Source organism: Euleptes europaea, chromosome 1 (genome assembly GCF_029931775.1).
Source record: "Euleptes europaea isolate rEulEur1 chromosome 1, rEulEur1.hap1, whole genome shotgun sequence".
NCBI classification, from domain to species: Eukaryota; Metazoa; Chordata; class Lepidosauria; order Squamata; family Sphaerodactylidae; genus Euleptes; species Euleptes europaea.
In genome coordinates this window covers 21753781-21773956 of record NC_079312.1, presented here as the reverse complement: position 1 = coordinate 21773956, position 20176 = coordinate 21753781, and the positions used below count along the sequence as shown (strand labels likewise).

Genomic DNA, 20176 nt, shown 5'->3' with positions numbered 1-20176 from the left:
CCACCCCAAAAACCTCCTGCTGGTGGCGAACCTGGCAATCCTACAATAATCTGATTCAGCTTTATGGGTTTTTTGTTTGTTTGTTTGTTTTCTGTTATATTGTTTCTATATTTGTTTTTGTAAAAGGGTTTTTTTTTGTTTGTTTGTTTGGATGGTGGTTTTTTGTTTGGAAATTTTTTTTTTTTTTAAAAAAGCAAGGATCCTCCCCCTTCTGAGCTTGTTTCCAGGAAAACAGCCAGTTATTGTGAGAAAACAGAACCGAAACTAGAACTGTTATTCTTATACTTCAGGGAGGGGAAAACAGCCATGGCAGCTGGGAGTCCCCTCAAAGGGCTGTGTGATGAAATCACTTGCCCCATCTGCCTGGAATACTTCACTGATCCAGTGGTTCTAGACTGTGGGCACAGTTTCTGCCAAGAATGCATCACCCGATGCTGGGGGGAGTCGGAGACAGAGGCTACCTGTCCTCAGTGCAGAGAAGCAGCTCCGCAAAGGAACTTCAGACCAAACCAGCAACTGGCAAGCCTCCTAGAAATAATCAAGAAAGCTGCAAAGGGGGAAAGGGCAGAAGGGCGGATGGGAGTGTGTAAGCTCCACGAGGGGCCCCTGAAACTCTTCTGCAAGGATGACCAAGCCCCCATCTGCTTGGTGTGCGAGAAAGCCAAGGAGCACAGAACTCACCGTGTGGTCCTTGCAGAAGAGGCTGCAGAAGAGTACAAGGTAGGGGGGTATGGAGGTATCTTTGGGGTTATTTTTTAAAGGCTCCCTGTAGATTCTCTCCCTGATGTTCAACCCACAGGAATGTCCCCACCCATGTTTTCAAAGAGGCTTCCTGCTTTCTTTTTTAAAGGGTTTCAAAAAGCGGTGTGCTTTTGCCCTTGGGTGTCTCACCCCTCAGCCTGAATTGGACCAAATGGGGCTGTTGTTGCCTTCACACCCTGCCTTCCTATTTAATGATTTACTTGCTTCATTTATGCCCCACCTCTCTCCTCAGTAGGGTTGCCAACCTCCAGGTACTGTAAGTATATTATGTAAATGTGGTTAACATGTTTTACAACTATTAGATTTATTAGTCATCATGTAAAATGGAATTTTTTTATATATATACAGAAACTGGACTGAGGAAGACTTGAAACGATCGTATCCCTTTTCCATTTATTCTTCTTTGAAGACATCTACCTTGGATTGAATGTTACTGTATATTTACCTATACACCTGTGTGTTATATGTATGACTTTCATACTCATTACGCTTTTGTTACATTGTTATAGCATTGCCTGTTTTCTGTACTTTCTTTCTAATCTGAGATATCAGTACAGAGGTGTTAATTTTTGATTGCTTAACCTCCAGGTACTAGCTGGAGATGTCCTGCTATTACAACTGATCTCCAGCCGATAGAGATCAGTACCCCTGGAGAAAATGGCCGCTTTGGCAATTGGACTCTATGGCATTGAAGTCCCTCCCCAAACCCTGTCCTCCTCAAGCTCGCCCCAAAAACCTCCCGCCCATGGTGAACAGGGACCTGGCGACCCTACTCCCCAGTGGAGACCCAAAGCGGCTGGCATCATTCTCCTTTCTTCCATTTTATCCTTACAAGAACCCTGTGAGGTAGTTTCGGCTGAGAGTGTATGGCTGGCCCAAGGTTGCTCAGCCAGCTTCCATGGCAAAGTAGAGGTTTGAACTGGAGTCTCCCAGTAGTCCAACACTCTAACCCATGGGTGTCAAACATAAGGCCAGTGGGCCAAATCCGGCGCCTTGAGAGTTTTTGTTTGGCCCGCGAGGCAGCCACCTCCCCCCCTGGCCCGACCAAGTGACATTTATGACATATCGGCCCTCGTAACAATTGAGTTCGACACCCCTGCTCTAACCACTACACCACACTTGCTCTATCCTAGAGGCATCTGCATAGAAAATTTATTTAGGGGATTTCCGGGCCAGCTATAGAATCCCATAAAATGTCTGAAAGTTGCTTGCTGATTTATATTATTTTATTATTTTACCGGTTCCATTTAGTTCACAAATCAATGAACATTTTAAGAAACAGGCAAACTGCAGCTGCTGAGAACAAATATATTTATTGACATATTTCTATGCTGCCTCTTCAGAGTCCTGTCCAAGGCAGCTTACAAATAAAAAACATCAGAACAAACACCCCCCCCCCCAAATAAGCACTTAAAAACAACTCATTAAAAAGAACAAGGCACTGGACATGAACAGCATAAAAACTCTCATAAAAAGTAGGCTATTAAAAGACTAATTACAGGCCTAATGAAAGGCCTGGGTAAAAAGGCTTTTCGCCTGGCACTTAGAAGAGAGTAAAGTAGATGCCAGGCAAGCCTCAAGGGGGAGAGTGTTCCGGAGACGAGGTGCCACCACAGAAAATACCCTGTCTTTAGTCACCACCCAGCTTGTCTGTCAAGACAGGAGCACAGAGAGCCGGACTGGACCACTGATGGATGAATGAAAGAACGAATTAATGCTGTAAATGCTGGGGAAAAATGACTAGTGTGAAAGCAGCCTCTCTTTAAAAAACCACCTTGATTCCCATGGACCATTGCATCCATATTTGTCGGCATCTTCTCTCCGCTTGACAGTGCAGATCGGTTTCCATGACTTTTGAATCCTAAAAGTCCTCATTTGGGATCCTCTGCCCCTCCATAATCCCATTGCCTACATTTTCAACACACATTAGATAGGCTGGATTCCTGCCCAAGCAAAAGGTAATTTCTCTTTCTGCAGGAAAAAATTGTGGCCCAGATGAAATCTCTGGAGAAAGAGAGAGAAATTCTCATTGGTCACAAGCTGGCTGAAGAACAGAGAAGCAAGAGATGCCGGGTAAGTGTTTTGATGCAGCTCACATGTTGCAGATAAATGCTATGTCTGTTTACGTCACTGGTTCCCAACCAGGGGTCCGTGGACCCCCAGGGGTCCGCGAGAACTAAATTAAGGTCCGCGAAACAAAGTTATAAACCCATAATAAATTAATATTTTCAATTAAACGTTCTCTATTATAAATATATATATTCAAATATTATTCTAAGTTTAATGTTTAACTAACACTTATGATTAAAGTTTATTTTCAAATTCTCGGAATTTTTATTTTGAACCTTGGGGTCCCTGCACCGAACAAAAAAGTCCTAGTGGTCCCTGGTCAAAAAAAGGTTGGGAACCACTGGTTTAGGTCCTCAATGACTGAGGCGATGTATATTAGCTTTTAAACATTTTAATATTACAAATTTGTCTTGGCCCTCCTTTTCCATGCCATGGATAATATTACAACCCTCTCTATCTGTATGTCTAATAGCAATGTGTGGCCCCCATCTGTGGAGACCTAAAACCACGGATCAGGGCCACACTGATGCTGAACAGATTTTCCAGCAAACTTGGGTTTGCAGAAAAATCTGAATTCAAAAATAAAATATATAGGGGTTTTAAATGCCCCCAAAGACAATTGCATTGTCTGCGCACAGCTGGTGACAGTGGATGCCCTGAGCTGCTCTGGGCCTGGGCACAGCAGTGAATGCTGGAAACCACTTTGGGTCTAGTGGTGGTGGCAGATACCAGGAGCCACTCCAGGCCTGGCTGTGGTAGACTCTGAGAGCCACTCTGCGTCCTGCCGAAGTGGTGGCAGATGCTGGGAGCCTCTTCATGCCTGACTGCCTCAGCAGCAGATATCAGGAGAGGCTCCAGACTTGGAGCAGCTCCCAGGCGCTGCTGCCACCACTGGGCTCAAATGTGGGTGGTGGGGCCTGGAGCCGTGCCAGGCTCAGCAATGGGGGGAAAGCTGGGATTTCTCTCTCACAGGCCATTTATTCATGGAAGGTTTTGCATTGGATTTGTCACTCTATAGATGCACATTTCCCCCATCTGAATTCTCAAAACTCTGCATGGCGGCTTATTGTTGAGTTTTGAGAATATGGATAGGGAAAAAGTGCATCTAAAGAGTGGCAAATCCAATGCAAAACCTTCCATGAATAAATGGCCACACACACACAGCCATACCACAGCCACAGTCACCACAACTCCCAAGGTGGGGAAGAAAGAAGAGGGGGCAGATTGTTTGAGGGAGGGGAGAAAGAGAAAGAAGGGAGGATTGTCTGAGGAAGGGGGGAAAGACAAAGAATGGGAAGAGAAAGCAGGGTGAGTTGTCTGGGGGGGAGAAAAAGATAGGAGAGAGGGAGATTGTCAGGGGGAGAGAAATAGAGGGGCAAATTGAGAAGGGTTGGAGGAAAGAGGGGAGATTTTGTCTGAGAATGGCTGGGGCAAGAGAGGGGAGACTGACATATAAGGAGTGAGGGGAGAAAGGGTTGAGGGAAGAGTTATTGATAAAGGGTGAAGGCAGACAGAGAGAAGGTGGAGAGGGAAGGAAGCAATGATAGGGGAATTCGGCCTTCCCACAGTTTTCTTGTGGGTCCCCACATGTTCTCTAAACTTAAATGCCTCAAACTTCTTAGCCTTTTATTGTAAGGAAGTCCCTTTATCCCTTTGATGAATTTGGTTGCCCTCTTCTGCATCTTTTCCACTGAGTGAATTAGAATGATGGACCAAAGAGGCCACTTTTCTGATCTTACATTCTTCCGTGTAACCTATTATTTTTCAAACCTTTTTGGAAAACAGTAAAATATAGGTAGATTGAAATTTACAAAGCATATATGAGCCTTTGACTAATACCGAGAAGCACACAAGCATTCAGTAATGAAGCCATTCCTATTTTAGTCCACAGTCCAGTAGCTAATTTTCTGGACGCTCGTGTTCCACCTCTGCCCCTCAAGAATAGCTTCTGTTCCCCTCAGGTGGAGTTCGAAGAGGAAAAGCTGAAGATCCAGGCAGCCTTTTCTCAAATGTACAGGTTCCTGAAGGATAAAGAGCGCTTCATCCTGTCAGAACTGGGAGATCTGGAGCAAGAGATTAACAAAAGACAGGAAGGAAATGACAACAGACTCTCTGAGAAGATTTCCCACCTCAGTGAAGTGATCGCAGAAATGGAGGGGAAGTGCCAGCAGCCACCAGCTGAATTCCTGCAGGTGCGACTATGGAAATTCTCCTGGTAAAAATTATCTGCTCTTCTGTTTCAGCTGAACCCACCTTTGGGGAGCTCCCTGCAGTATATTAACAGCGCATTCCTGAAAGGAATGCCCGCACCGGGCTTAGGAGGCAAATTGGTGGCGTTGCCCAGCACCAAAAACCCATTGCACGGGAGATATGCCAGCTAAAAGCGGGCGTATCTTCACAAAAATAACAAGAGACGTTCCTGAGCCAAAAGTGCTGGGGAGGCAGACTAACGTCGGCCACGTGGCGGGCGCCGTTACGCCCCGGGAACGCCTCCCAGCTCGCCACCGTGGCCTGTGCCGGAGGCCGGCGGTCGGGGAGCGGCACCCGGCCTTGCATGCCGGCACTGGGGCCACTAACGCCTTCCAGGCGCCGGCTGTGTGGGCCCCTGCGCTGGCGGAGGCCGTAGTTGGCCTCCTAAGGGCTTTGGGCCCAATTTTCAAGAATGGGCCCTATCTCTACAGCTGCTGCCTCTCATGCCACCAGCTCTCTTGGGAGTTGCAGGGCCGGCAGCTCTTTTCTTCCTGCCTTGTGATGTTCCATCTAGGGGCAAAGGCAGTGCAAAATTGGGGGCCATGTCCACATGGGTGGGCTGCAGTTAGCTACACCTGGGAGTGCCACTCAGAAGGGCATCATTAGCATGCCACATTTCATTGGTGGATGATGATGGGGTTTCTAAGGACTCTGGTGCATTCCCTTTGCATTCTGGGCCTTGCAGAGTGGCATTTGTCATTTATTCTCCCTCTGTGGAATGGCTATAGGAAGCCAACTAGCCACGCTGGTGCCATGCTGGGGCTCGGCGTGCCACCAATATTGGGGTCTTAGGATGGAGCTGCCAAAAATCCAAGTGTGTTTTCTAAAAACAACAAAGGAATTGAATGTGACACTTATTTGCATATTCCTAGTCAAGAATATTTTGAGGGATGTTTTGCCATTGCATAAAAATACATATTTGCATCAATAAAACACCACACAAAAAGAATCTTGATGCAATTGTGTGTACAACTGTAGCAGGCTTTAATTCCCCCCCGCCCAATGATTTTGCACATGTGCAAAAGCAACAGAGGAAACAAACACAAAGGGGTTAACTGAAGGTTAAAGGGAGATTAAAGGAAAACTTGCCCTGCTTCCAGAATTCATGTGACAAATTCTCCTTGTTGAACTGGAATGCTGGAAGAGTTCAATGCAGCACAGAGTGATACCATAAAATAATACATGAAAAGAAAGGGCAAACCTTCTTATTCCTAGACCTTAAATCAAATATGTGTTTTTTATCCCAGTGAATAAAGACACAATCATCTATGTAATAGTAATTGGTTTTTCCAGGTAAGAAATGACAAAGTAACCTCACTAGTGTGTATTCTCTCTAAGATCCATCTCTTTCTGTCTGTCTTTCAGGACATTAGAAATACCATGAGCAGGTATGTGGCTTTTCTTAATGTTGGTTCTTTTTTTTTTTGTTAACAAGTTTTATTAATTTTACATAAAAACGGTAATACAAAAAAAAGGAGACAAAAAAAATAAAAAAATAAAAAATAAAAACGGAGAAGGGGGAGGGAATACCCCCACTTTTTCTAACATCCTAATTGAGTTACAGATATATTCCCTTTCTCTGGTCATAGTCAATCTAAATACATTTACACATACATATTTGCTTGAGTTTAAGGTTAACCTCCATCAAACATTGGTTTGATTAACATTTATTCCCCATTAAACCAGTTTTGTGTTGTTCAAGAACTTCCTTTCTTTTTCTCTGCCCTAGAAAAGTTGAGGGCAGCAGGAAAAGAGGAAGAGCCAACAAGAGATGGATTGACTCAATAAAGGAAGCCACAGCCTTCAGTTTGCAAGATCTGAGCAAGGCTGTCAAAAATAGGACATTTTGGAGGACTTTCATTCATAGGGTCGCCATGAGTCGGAAGCGACTTGACGCCACTTAACACACACACAGTTACTTATGAGTTATTCTTACTCTTTTTTATTCCCTTGTTCTCCCTTACCTTCTCTGGTTTCTATGTAATATTATACATCAAGGGTTTATCGTTTCAACGTTCACAACCTTTCAGGAATGTATAAAAGGGTTCCCAATGTTTTTGATGGTTTTCGTATGTTTTGTCTTTTAGAAGGTCGGTGAGTCTCGCCATATTGGCATATTCGCTCAATGTGATGGTCTTTTTTTATATTCCTTGGCATCTTTTGCTGATTGTAGCATCTGTGCCCACTAAGAAAATACAACAGATGCTACGATCAGCAAAAGACAAAAGAGACCCCCTCACCTCTGCAGGAGTATATTGTATACCTTGCAGTTGTGGACAAGTTTACATCGGGACCACACACGCAGCATACAAACAAGAATAAAAGAACATGAAAGATTCTGCAGACTTGGCCAACCTGAGAAATCAGCAGTGGCTGAACATGGACTGACCCAAACAGGACACAGGGTCTTATTCCAAGACACTGAAATACTGGACAGTTCTACCAACTATTTTGTCAGATTGCACAGAGAAGCCATTGAAATTCATAAACATCAGCACAACTTTAACAGAAAAGAAGAGAGTTTAAGAATGAATAAGGCTTGGCTTCCTGTCCTGAAAAACTCCAGACTAACAAAGACTATAGTCCACATGCAGATTAGCTTTGGGTTTCACATGTTAACAGATCAGGATACAATGCTTCCACATTAACATACCACACCCTCATTAGCACATTATCTTGATACTTACAGGACAATGACTCAGCTCAAACCCAACCCCCTTTTGACTATATATATTACTCTTCCAAACACACTTGACACTGAGAGACACTGTCCTTCAGTGTTACTCCTCTGAAGACGCCTGCTGGCGAAACGTCAGGAAAGAAAATACCTAGACCATGGTCACACAGCCCGGATAACCTACAAGAACCAATGAACTCTGACCGTGAAAGCCTTTGACAATATTTCTTAATATCCTTTGTGTTTCACCTGTTGTGTGTATTTGGGACAGAGGATACCTTGAATGAGGGACCAGCCCTGCAGAATTTAACCCAAATTGAGTGTGTGTGAGAGCAGTGAAGCAGAAACTATCACCTGCCTTTCCTGAAAAGATGCAAACTGCTTTTGATAAAGAGCCCAACCTCTTATTTAATGCTTCAAGCATAAGCCATGATCTTTATCTGTTCCTTAATCCTGATCATCTTCTCTTCTAGGTTGGATAAGAAACAAGCGAGGCATACAGCAGAACTCTTCCCTAGCTTGGAAGACAAACTCCAAATTTACACTCAGAAAAAATCTGCTCTAGAAAAGACTATGAAGGGTTGTAAAGGTACTGTGAACTGCTCAAGGAGGGGGCTGAACAGCCATCTCTGATGATTATTCTATTCAGGACAGATTTCAGGCAAACACTGAAGATCCTGGAAAAGTTAGAGATGGAGGCAGCATCTCTCCTCTCTTCTTTTCCAGTTCTGTCCATTTCAGAGGGACAGAAGCACAACAAACAAAAAGAAGTCTTATGGCTCCTTCAAGACTGATCTTAGCTTTCATAAACTAGAGCTCCTTCATCAGATGCATGGAAGGGTCTTACTTAGCACACATACAGAGAGAGAAATGTGGGTGCTCCAACCAAAGCAGTCACAGAAAAGACCTCTGGAATTTCCATGGCCTTGTGACTCACTGGTTACAATTTTTTCCCTGTGTCAAAATACATATACAAGAAGAAAAGGTCTATGAAGACTTGTAGGAGAGGGAAAATGTCATTCTTCCTCCACACTGTGCTGGTTCTGCTTTCCCCCTTTCTGTCTCCTGCTTATTCCACCCTCTTCTTTGCCACTGCTTCCCCCAACCCCACACGCTTTTCCCCACCACCGTTTCCATCTTTTGCTTTTACTCTTTCCCCCCTCCCCCCCCCAACAGCCTCCACTTCTCCGTTACCTTTTTCCTTTTGCTTTCTTTTGCTCCTACCTGCTGGCTCCGCCTCTGTGTTTTTTCTCCTTCCTATCCAGCTCCACTTCCTTCCTCCCACCCTTACCGTCCTCCCACTGGTTGCCACTTCTTCTCCCTCACCTAGGGTTGCCAACTTCAACTTGGGAAATCTATGGAGATTTGCGAGCTGTGGTTGGGGAGAGTAGTGTTTGGGGTGAGGGGAGGCTCAGCAGAGATGTGATGCCATAGATTTCACCCTCTGACGGTGCTGGTTTCTCCAGGGGAACTGATCTCAATAGTCTGGTAACTTTACCTCCAACACCAGCCAACCCTCCTTTCATCCCCTCTTTACCTCCCATGGTGTCTCATTTTCTCTGTGTTCTCTCCATTCTGCTTCCTCCCATATCCTTCTGGCAGCTGTTTGTCAGGCATCTTTTGGGTTGCTACAGCAACTTTAAATGCCATCCCAAACCCTTCTTTTTTTTCCCTTCAGTGTCTGCACTGGGAGGTTAATCCCCAAAATATGTATTTGTTAACAAAATGTATTTTTCAACAGCTTTTGGTTTTCCCAGAAACTAACAAAAACTTACCCTAACCCCTTATAGCCCTACTGTGTACATTTTTTAATCCTCACCCAGGGAATAGGCGTGCACTTGGCTATTTGATGTGTGTGTGTAAAGTGCTGTCAAGTCGCAGCCGACTTATGGCAACCCCTTTTTGGGGGGTGTTTCATGGCAAGAGACTAACAGAGGTGGTTTGCCAGTGCCTTCCTCTGCACAACAACCCTGGTATTCCTTGGCTGTCTCCCACCCAAATACTAACCAGGGCTGACCCTGCTTAGCTTCTGAGATCTGACAAGATCAGGCTAGCCTGGGCCGTCCAGGTGAGGGCATTTGATATATAGCTACAGAGAAAAGTTGGAAATGGTGAGGGGTGAAAAGGTCCTGAAACACAATCAGTACCATCTATGAAACCTCTATGCAAAGCCCATATAACTCCCATACTTCAAGCATAGGCTGAAGGGGACTCTAATCCAGGAAAGCTAATGCCACTATTAAACAGCTAGTTTGTAAGGTGCCAAAAGATCCCTTTCTATTTCTGTTCATAAAATAATCCATCCATTGACAAGAATCCCCTGGTGCTGGAAGCAGATCTCCTTTCCTTACATTTCTTCCACCTTCACCACTCCTAGCTGTATTTGTAAGAGGAATGTTTATCAGACTGCTCTTTGGTCATGTGATTTGCACTCATGAAAGTGGGAAGAAAGGGATTTTCTGTAAGAATTGTGATTGTCTGGGGAGCAAGAAGGTGGCAGCTGTCATATCTTCACTGCACCCTTCTAAACATTGTGCATAAATATCTTGTCTGGACCATAGTTGGTATTTCCTCCCATCCTTTCTGGACACCCCATTCCTAGTTCTTTCTGCAGGTAGCTCTTTTGGAGTGGTTTTTCAGACATTGACCATGTGCACAATTTATTTTTGACAATCTGAAGTATGAATTAATCCACATAACAACCTCCCCCAATCAGACATAATTCCAGCCCCAATAAGACTTGAAGTACACCAGTCCAAATGGAAAAATCTTCTGCTTCTTGATCCCAAATTCTCCCTACCATCACTTGGAAGTGTATCCAAGCATCCAAGATCTTCACAGAGTGGGACTTTCCTGCATCCCCCACTTGCTGCAGCCCACTGAAGCCCCCCAAATTCTGTTCTTGGAGGTCAGTGGACATTCATGAAGAACAAAGGGAACAAAGTGAGGATCTGTAGTGGGAAGGTGGAATCAGTGGGAAATCACCACCCCTTCTTTCGAAAACGTTAATGCTGCTCTGTCAGAAAACTGCATGGTTGGATACATTCCCTTGCCATTTAGTTCTCTTTTTTTAGACTTTAACAAAACATTAATTCACAGAACATGGCCTTAATTAAAATGCTGAACTCAGTTGAGACTTTAATGCTTCTGAATCAAACGCATTGCTGTATATTTGATGGTCTGACTAACCCTGTCCCCTTTTCCTCCTCATCACAGAGTCTCTTGAGAAGGCAATGAACAAAGGTAAGAAACCAAAACAAATGGGGAATTTTTTCTGTGTAGACTGTTCTGAGCTACACTCTCTCAGCCCCACCTACCTCACAGGGTGTCTGTTGTGGGGAGGGGAAGGGAAGGTGATTGTAAGCTGGTTTGACTCTTTCTTAAGTGGTAGAGAAAGTCTTCTTCTTTTGAGGTAGGTGGGGCAGGCTGAGAGTGTTCAGAGAACTGTGACTAGCCCAAGGTCACACACTGGCTTCATGTGTAAGAATGGGGAATCACACCCGGTTCTCCAGATTAGATTTCACCACTCTTAATCACTACACCACGCTGGCTGGAACCCCTTCTCCCCATGGTTGTGATCCAAATTGAGCACAGCATGTGCAAGAACTGAGAAGAACCTGCAAGTCACATTTGACTGTTGCATGGGGAGAGGACCCCAGATCCAACCCATATCATCCATAATGTGTGAATTGGTGGGAGCCTCCAGTTGTTAATTTGGAAACTTTTCCTGAAACCATCTGCTCATCCTTTTTCTTTCTTTTTCCCCGTCATTCTCTGTCCTGCAGTGTATGTGACTCTGGATCCAGACACGGCCCATCCCATGCTCATTCTGTCTCAGGGTCTGAAATGCGTGAGCTTGGGAGACAGAAGGCAGGACCTGCCTGATATGCCTGGAAGATTTGATACTGTGCCCTGTGTATTGGGCTGTGAGGGGTTCACTTCGGGAAGACACTGGTGGGAGGTAGAAGTGAAGACCAAGGTGGAGGTGGAAGGGTCCAGGCAGTGGACATTGTGGGATGTGGGGGTTGCAAGAAACTCTGCTAGGAGGAAGGGGCATATTAATTGCAGTGTTGATGAGGGGGTGTGGGCTTTGGGGAAGCCACACCACAGCCAAGGGCCTCCTTGTCAACTCTGGGCTTCTACTTCTGCTTCGTTTATCACTGTGACTGTGAAACGGGAGCCTAGGAAGATCCGGGTGTCCCTGGACTATGAAGAGGGTCGAGTGGCATTTTTTGATGCCGATACAAATGTCTTGCTCTTTGCTTTCCCTTCAGTTTCATTCTCTGGGAAGATGATTCGTCCCTTTTTCTGGGTGGGCTGGCCTGGAGTCAGTTTGAATTGCTTAGACTAGAGGCAAATTTCCAACCTTCCCACTTCTGATAGTCTTACTGGTTTTCATGCAGCCCTTCTGCTTCCTGAGGCCAGATCTCCCTTCTCACAGATAATGAGGGGCAGGGCCCAAACATCACTTATCTGAGTCCTATACACACTTCTAATGGGCCCCCACCTTCACTATAATATCCTTCCCCATGCATTCAATTCTATCAGTCATTAAAACAGTCATAAAAAAATTCCATCAGTAAAAAGTTATGCTTTTCGCCATTTCAGCTTCATCAGGGGGATCTTTATTTTGCATCTACACTATTTCCCTGTCTCTCGAGGTTCCACTCGGCTTCACCCCTGGGTTTCCTCGAGTTTTCCCGATCCTGTGTAAAGGCGATTTATTTAACCTTTTTTGAATTTTTCCCAGTGTCAACATTGGAAAATTGTGGTGCAGAAGCCTGTAGAAGCCACATCGTGTTTGCTCACAAAACACACCCCTCAGGGCTCCCGCCTTACAGATGCAGAGGCAACTGGGGGAGGTGGGGCAGAGCCGCCTTTAGATATGGTAACGAACCCTGCTGGCTTTTCTGTAGCTCAGCTGGAGGGGAGCAGAGTGTCAGGGAATTTGCAGCGCAAAAACAAAGCTGCTACACTTTGCATCCCTTGAGGAACCTGTTACTGCCTTTTGTAAGAAGCTGTGCATCTGGTCTGCTTTAAAATTCTTGAGACTACTGTACTACAGAATTTTATAAAACTTGAATACTGCAAGACCATGTATCCATATGAGGAACTTGTTAATTTTCATTGAAGTGAATACATACATTTATGGTGAAATATGTGGGACTGAAGAAGACTCCGAAACGATCGTATCCCAGCATTCCACCTTGTTCTTCAGTAACATGAACATCCACTGAACATCTACCTGCATTTAGGATACGAAAAATATATGCCTAGATTGCTGTATACGCTTATGGCAATTTATGTACACAGCACTTCACTGATGTGAATTGCCACTTCTGTATATAGCACTTTGCTGTTGTTGTTGGTTTGGTTCTCCAATACAAACTGTTTTTGCAGATATCCCAGAATATTCTTGTACTAATTACCTGGAGGTTGGCAACCCTAGGTGGGGGGGGGGAAGGGGAGAAGCATGGAATTAATCCCACCCAGCCAAACAAACAGAAAGGGACACTGTTGTAGAACACCCCAGACTTTATTGAACAGCAAATCATTAAGAGGTGTGATGAACAGGGAACGTTTCTGAACCCTTTAAAACCCGGAGCATTCCTTCCCCCACGCACCACATTTTCCCGTTCTCGTCATGAAGCCGCTTTGGAGCCATGTAATGACCGCTGTTTCCCAAAACAGTTTAATGACGCTTTAGAAACTTACCCCGTTCCCATGACGTTTTCTCCTTGGGTGCGATAACGCCAAGACGTTTTGAGCACCCTTCCCTCTGCTCACGCCCACTTCTCCCAGCTGCCTCTGACTCGTCCCTTCCTGGTCAGTCCTCTCCTTGCGTCCTCCATTTCTTTTTCGCAGTAGCGATGAGACATAAGGGAGAGGGGAGGGGTGGGAGAGCACAGGCTGCGGGATCACAGTAGGGACAATTTCAGCTGTGCACACAAACATTGGTTTGTGGTTGGACTGTTCCATCACTCAAGCTTGAACGCGTGGATTGTTTTGCCGAGCACCCTCCAGATCACAATGGTGAATTTTCTGTTCTCTCCCTCCCTCGCCTCAACTGGAATTTCATGTTTAGTGGAGGGGAAAATAAACTTTCGTACCCTCCAAATAATGTAAGCAGCACCCTCCCCCCCTTCCCCACCCCCAATCACATCCTCCCATCCTCCAACTTTGGGCCATTATGCACGGGAGATTTTGTCTTGGATTTGCCGCTCTCTAGATGCACGTTTTCCCCATCCGATTTCTCAGAACTTAACAATAAGCCCCCGGGCAGACTTTTGAGAATTCGGATCGGAAAAAATGTGCATCTAGAGAATGGTAAATCCAAGGCAAAACCTCCCGTGCATAAATGGCCATAAATGGCATAAATGGCCAACGCCAAGGTTTGTGCGAGAACTACAGGGAGGGGGGTGAGCCCACTGCCCTATCGTCTGGATGCACTGACGATACAACGCAGGCGTTCTGAAATGACGAGGGGGGAGGTGGAGGGCAGCCCAAGCGACGTCACGATTAGGCGGCGCTCCTCCACGCCCCCTTATCTCTTGGGAGCACACTTTTCATTGGAGGTGCACTCAGAAGGCAAGCGTTTCAGAGACGTCTCTGGACGTTAGAACGGACAGAAGTGCAGGATGAAAATAGCAACTCGCATTGAGCACGATCGCTCTTTAGGTGTTTTCCCGTTTCCCAGACACGGTGCGATAATACCTTCGGTCGCCAACTCTATCTGCCCAGAATGGTGCCTGTGCCTTTCTGAGGTCTGAGCTGAGGTCTAGATGTGACTTGCCACCTTATGTGGAATGGGAATACTGACAGTTGGAACATATGTTGGTATTTAAAAATGGCTTAAGTGTCTCAGCATCCCTTTTGCTGCTCCAATTGAATCAAGGTAGAAAACAAAAAGCTCTGCTCACGACCTGAGTTTGATCCCGACAGAAGTCGGTTTCAGGTAGCCGGCTCAAGGTTGACTCAGCCTTCCATCCTTCCGAGGTCGGTGAAATGAGGACCCAGCTTGCTGGGGGTAAAGGAAAGATGACTGGGGAAGGCACTGGCAAACCACCCCGCAAACAAAGTCTGCCTTGGAAACGTCAAGATGTGACGTCACCCCATGGGTCAGGAATGACCCGGTGCTTGCACAGGGGACCTTTATCTTTACCTTTTAGAAAACAAAACCTACATTATTTAAGAATATTTTATGTTGATTAGTAAACATGATTTGCAGAGTCTGAGGAATGAATGGAATAAGGAGCTGGATTGCCCTATTTTGCCAAAGCAATGGGATACCTGCTCTCTCCATGGATCTTAAGTTGAGACTTATTCAGCAAAAAATTATGTTCAAGATATACTAGACACCACAGTGACTCTTTAGCAAAGGAACAAGTGTCTAATTGTTGACGTTGTAACTCACCGAATGTGTCCCTTAAACATATGCTCTGGGCGTGTCCAGACATTCGTTTTTTCTGGGAAGAAGTTATTACATCAATTTTGTATTAGAACATTAATTGATATTTGAGGATGTCTATATTGGCGTGTGTGAGAAGTTCTAGTCAGCCCTGTAGCAAGTGAAAACAGCAGACTCAGCACGTATAAACCAGTGCTCTTTTATTTACAGTGACAAAGTGCTCCGCCTAGCATCTCCATTTCACAACTCTACACCTATACAAGTATTGTACAGAATATATACACATCTGGCTCTGTCCAGCAGCCAATCACCAGTAAGCTGCCCAGTTGCCAGTTAACCTGCACAGACCAGTTTGGCCCAGATTTACTGCCGTCATTGAGCAGTCATGTGATGCCAGCTATCACCTGGCTGTCACTTAGATTACAGCAATCTACTTGCTATGAGTAGTCTGAACTGCCAACAGTCTATGTACTTTTGAACTATTTGCCTGTCTCTTGGAGGCAAACCAGTGGTCAACGAAAATAGACCCTCTGTGCCCTTACTATAGCTAAAAGACAATGTAAAGATAAAAGCCCATCTCTGGTAAATCAATGGATTGAGGACTTTAGGAAATTTCCACAACCTTCCAGGATACTACCTGCCCTTAAAGGATTAAGCAAGACCAATTTCCTCTGCCTTTTCCCCTTTCTCATTTTAATTGATTCTCAACCGATCTCCCCATTCTTATGAGCATGTTTAGTCCTCATGAGCCCAATTTTCTTCTTGTAAGTTAGAAATATTTTTTCTGTGTACCTGACAAATCCCCTCGGTAAACACACACACACACCATACACACATCTCATCTGTGGGCATCTCCATCGTTGCCCTACTACAAGGTGGAACTGTTGAAATTCACAAACTACAAAGTCATGAGCTGGAAAACTTCCAAAGATTTTAGTGAAGTCCATGAGTGTTACCGGATACCACTGGAAAGGAGTACTAATTGGAAGATTCCTCTCATCCAGTAGACGTTTTTGAAGAGAAACATAATGCTGTCAATAGTTTTTACTTAATAAGCACATTTTCTAAAAAAAATTCCCATTGGCTGGGAGCCAAGAACGTTCTCTAACAGCCCATTCCTGAGAATGTGGCTGAAAGTTGATAGGAGGTGGCGTGACCTCGCCGCAGGCGTAAATGTGTGTAATCACACGATTACACGCATTAACGTCGGGGGCGAGGCCAGTCCCATTGGCAGCCAAGCGCCACGGGACTGCGCCTCCCCCCTCTGCTGGCATGGCCTCTCCGTGGCGCCGGCAACGGCGTGGTAAGGCTGCACCGGCGCAGGGGGCGTTCTGGGGGTGGGCCAGGGGAAGGAGCCAGTGGCTAGTTGGCTCCCTATCCCCTTTTGGCCACTTGCGCCGGCAGCCAGAACAGTGTTGCTGCGCCTGCTATTTTCAATGGGGCGAAAAGCCCCAGTTAAACAAAAAAAGCCGCGAAACGTTTTTTGTTTGTCGTAGGCGAAATGGCTTAGGAGGCGCCGCTGCGCCTCTTCCCTGCTGTTAGCTCAGGAATGGGCTGTAAGTTTGTTATTGGAGCTTACATGTTGGAGATGAATGTTGACTCCTCATGCCCTTGTTCAGCAAGGCAACAGACCTCAGTATGTGTTACTCCGGTGTTTGACCTCAGTATGTGTTATTCTGAGTTGGGTTACACTTTCATCAGCTGATGTCTGAAAGATCACTTGATGATTTGTACATGTGCATGGGCCATTACAGACTGACATCCCTCACACATCTCAAGCATCACCAACAGAATTTTCTGATTGCCTCAAATACTGTGGCAAAGAGCCCTGTGGAAAATGCCCTCTTTTCACAAAACGCAGTGATGTGCCACAGAACTAATTCCGATTTTTCACCCTAACCCTTCCCCCATTTCTATGTGTTTTCCTCAGGAGGGAACGGTTTTTGGAGTGGGGGAAATGAATCTCAGGCAAGACCAGCTAGGAAATATGGAGAACAGGAAGGAAGAAAATGTCACCACACTGAGATTTCCCTTCCCAGTCACCTGATGACAGGTAGATGGCAACAGCAACCACCAACTGAATTCTTGCAGGTGAGACTTGACAAAAAGACAGCTTGAAATTAAGAAGACATTTGCTTGGGAATGGCAATCGCTTTTCCCTAAAGGGGAAAGAGCAAATCTTTCATCTCTAGAACACGAAGAGGCCCAGTACGTTGATTTCTCCGTTCAACTCGGACCTACTTCTTTCTCTCTTTCAGGACACCGAAAGTTCCTTCAGCAGGTATCCAACGCCAGCGGGGAGTTATGCTATTGCATTGATGCATTTTGAAGCAAAAAAGGAGATGTGGCACCGCCAACAGACTGATTGAAGCATAAGCTCTTGCAGACTAAAGCCCAACTTGTCAGATTCATGAAATGACAGTATATACTGAAAGATTGCAGACAGTGAGCAGATGGAAATAATCTACTTGACAGTTTATTGACAGCTGTAGTCACATGACTGTAAAAGGATGTAGTCAGAACAGGCCTGAACAGGTTGGGAATGATGACTCAGCAGCTGCCATTTGATTGCTTGACTAGGCAGAATTGTATATAACTGTACACAGAATATATGTATTCACTCTGCTACAAATAGTGTCTGGCGGAGCACTTTGTCAGGGTATGCCAGAATTTGCCTGTATGTATTTATTGCACCTGTAAATAAATGTAAATAGCACTTATTCAAACTGTGCTGACTCTGCTGTCCTCACTTGAGCCTGGGGTGCCAGTCAACCTAAACTACAGAAGCCGTCATAAAATGGATTCAGTCGGCAGAAACATTTTATTTATTTATTTATTTTTAAGTGTAAGGATGTGCCACTGGCCACCAATACTAGATTAATTCATGCCATCGTATTCCCTGTTACTATGTATGGGAGTGAGAGCTGGACAGTGAAGAAAGCTGATAGGAAGAAAGCAGACTCCTTTGAAATGTGGCATTGGAGGAGAGTTGTTACGGACTGACTCAATAAAGGAAGCCATGACCCTCAGTTTGCAAGATCTGAGCAAGGCTGTCAAAGACAGGACATTTTTGAGGACTTCGATTCATAGGGTCACCATGAGTCGGAAGCGACCTGACGGCATTTCACACACACACACACACATTGAATTGCATGGCCTTTCTGCCAGCAGAGTGCCCAATGCAGCAGTCAGGACACTGAACTGATTCAGAGTAATAAAAACTTTATTTAAGTAACTAACAAACTCGATAGGAAAGAGAAGAGATAGACTTACCCACCTTACCAGCTGAGACACAGCAAGTCCTCTATAAGAAAACGCGAATAATAGGATTCTGCATATGGAAAAGGAACAGCCCCTTCAGAAAGAAGGTACTCTCCCCCACCCACAGTTCTATCAAGCTAGTGCTTGCTGCCTCCTGCCGGATCTTCTCTACTCTTCTTTGTAGGCAAGTCAGAACTAAATTCCAACACTTTTAATCCTTTCACAATTGTGAAGCCCAACAAAACTTAAACTTTATGCATCAGTTCTGATGCCACAAGACACCTCTTTGTTAATCAGCAGGTATTTAATTCTTTCTCGTGCTTATTTCGATGAACAACCCTGAAAGAGCCAGCGTCATGTAGGGGTTAAGAGTGGTGGACTCTAATCTGGAGAACTGGGTTGGCTTCCCCCACTCCCCCAGGCTTCCTCAAGAGTGGTGGGCTCTCCTTCTTTGGAGGTTTTTAAGCAAAGGCTAGATGGCCATCAGTCAGCAATGCTGATTCTATGACCTCAGGCAGATCATGAGCGGGAGGGCAGGAAGGTTTGTACCAGTGTTTGGCTCTTGTGGCCCTTTCTTGAATGCCTAGGGGAGTGCCAATCACCACTTTGGAGACTGGAATGGGCGCTGTTTTCAACATAGTTACAATTCAAAAAAGTGAAAAGTGGGGGAACCACAGATTGGGCATGCCCATGCCCCTGACATCAGCCTGTGTAAACCAACACTTTTCCTGGCTAGTGAAAAAGGCTGCAGCCTGCCGTGGGATTGCCCTTAAAGGTTGCCTGCCACTGGTTGTCCAGCATAAGAAAAATGTCAGGCAATGCTGGCGTTGCTGGTTGGCCACAAATCCTACTATCTTTGGCATGGAGGGCAGGCAAACATGGAATTAATACATCTCCATGTCATGGAAATTGCCCGTTTTCCATTGTTTTGCTACATGTCCATGCGCTGCTTTTTTTTACCTACGCATGAACGTTTGCCACGCCCAGTTACAATCTCATTAGCCTGAGAAAGAACCCTACTCTCATCATTAGGCTTACAAGGAACCCGGACATTCTCATCTGGCTCAGAAAGAACCCTGACATTCTCAGCAGGCTGGGAATGAACCCGATGTTGTGCGAATACATCCGCCATTCTCAGCTCCCTCATGAAGGTTTCTCCAATAGATTTTATGGCATTCACCGCTGCAAGCATAACGTCAGTGTTTCTCTCCATTGCTTCCCTGAATGCAATGCGATCCTCCCTGGCCTCGGCAAAAAACCGCTCACTGCGCCGCTCCTCTGCATGGAAACGCCGCTCCTCCGCCAGGAAGCGGCGCTCGTCAGCCATCATCATGTCCGCGTGGCGTTTGGATGCGCTGTCCTCCTCCCTTTCACCTTGGCGCAACAGCTGGCCGGCAACATCAGTCAGGACCGCAACACGCCTCTTCCTGTTTCTCGTATTGGCCCAGCGTCTGGCTGGAGACTGGGCCCGGGCCATCTGCTCCAGCTGGGAATCGGTGGTTTCCTCTGCAAGTAAATCACCAGTAACAGCGGAGCGCAGAGGTTGTCTTGTCTGGCCATTACAGGCACCACCAAAACAAGACGCAAATTTGTCAGCTCTCCATCTCCACATTAAATGCGTGCTTTGGACTGAGTGGACACTGACAGCTGCTTGGTCAGTCAATGTTGTCAAACACGGGCATCACACCACGCTCCCACGTTTCACAAGTTTTGGCACAAGGTTTTCTTCCGTTAATTGGCAACCACGG

The 20176-nt window shown here is 45.6% G+C and overlaps 1 protein-coding gene across 1 annotated transcript; it reads left to right on the top strand.

Moving 5' to 3' along the window:
- The first annotated feature begins 306 nt into the window (after positions 1-306).
- On the top strand, positions 307-19944 carry LOC130473495 (zinc finger protein RFP-like). The gene is made up of 8 exons (XM_056845030.1): positions 307-720; positions 2740-2835; positions 4800-5024; positions 6448-6470; positions 8233-8348; positions 10976-11002; positions 11545-12071; positions 19816-19944. Exons 1-8 carry the CDS (start codon positions 307-309, stop codon positions 19942-19944), a joined length of 1557 nt encoding a protein of 518 aa, XP_056701008.1.
- Positions 19945-20176: the final 232 nt, after the last annotated feature.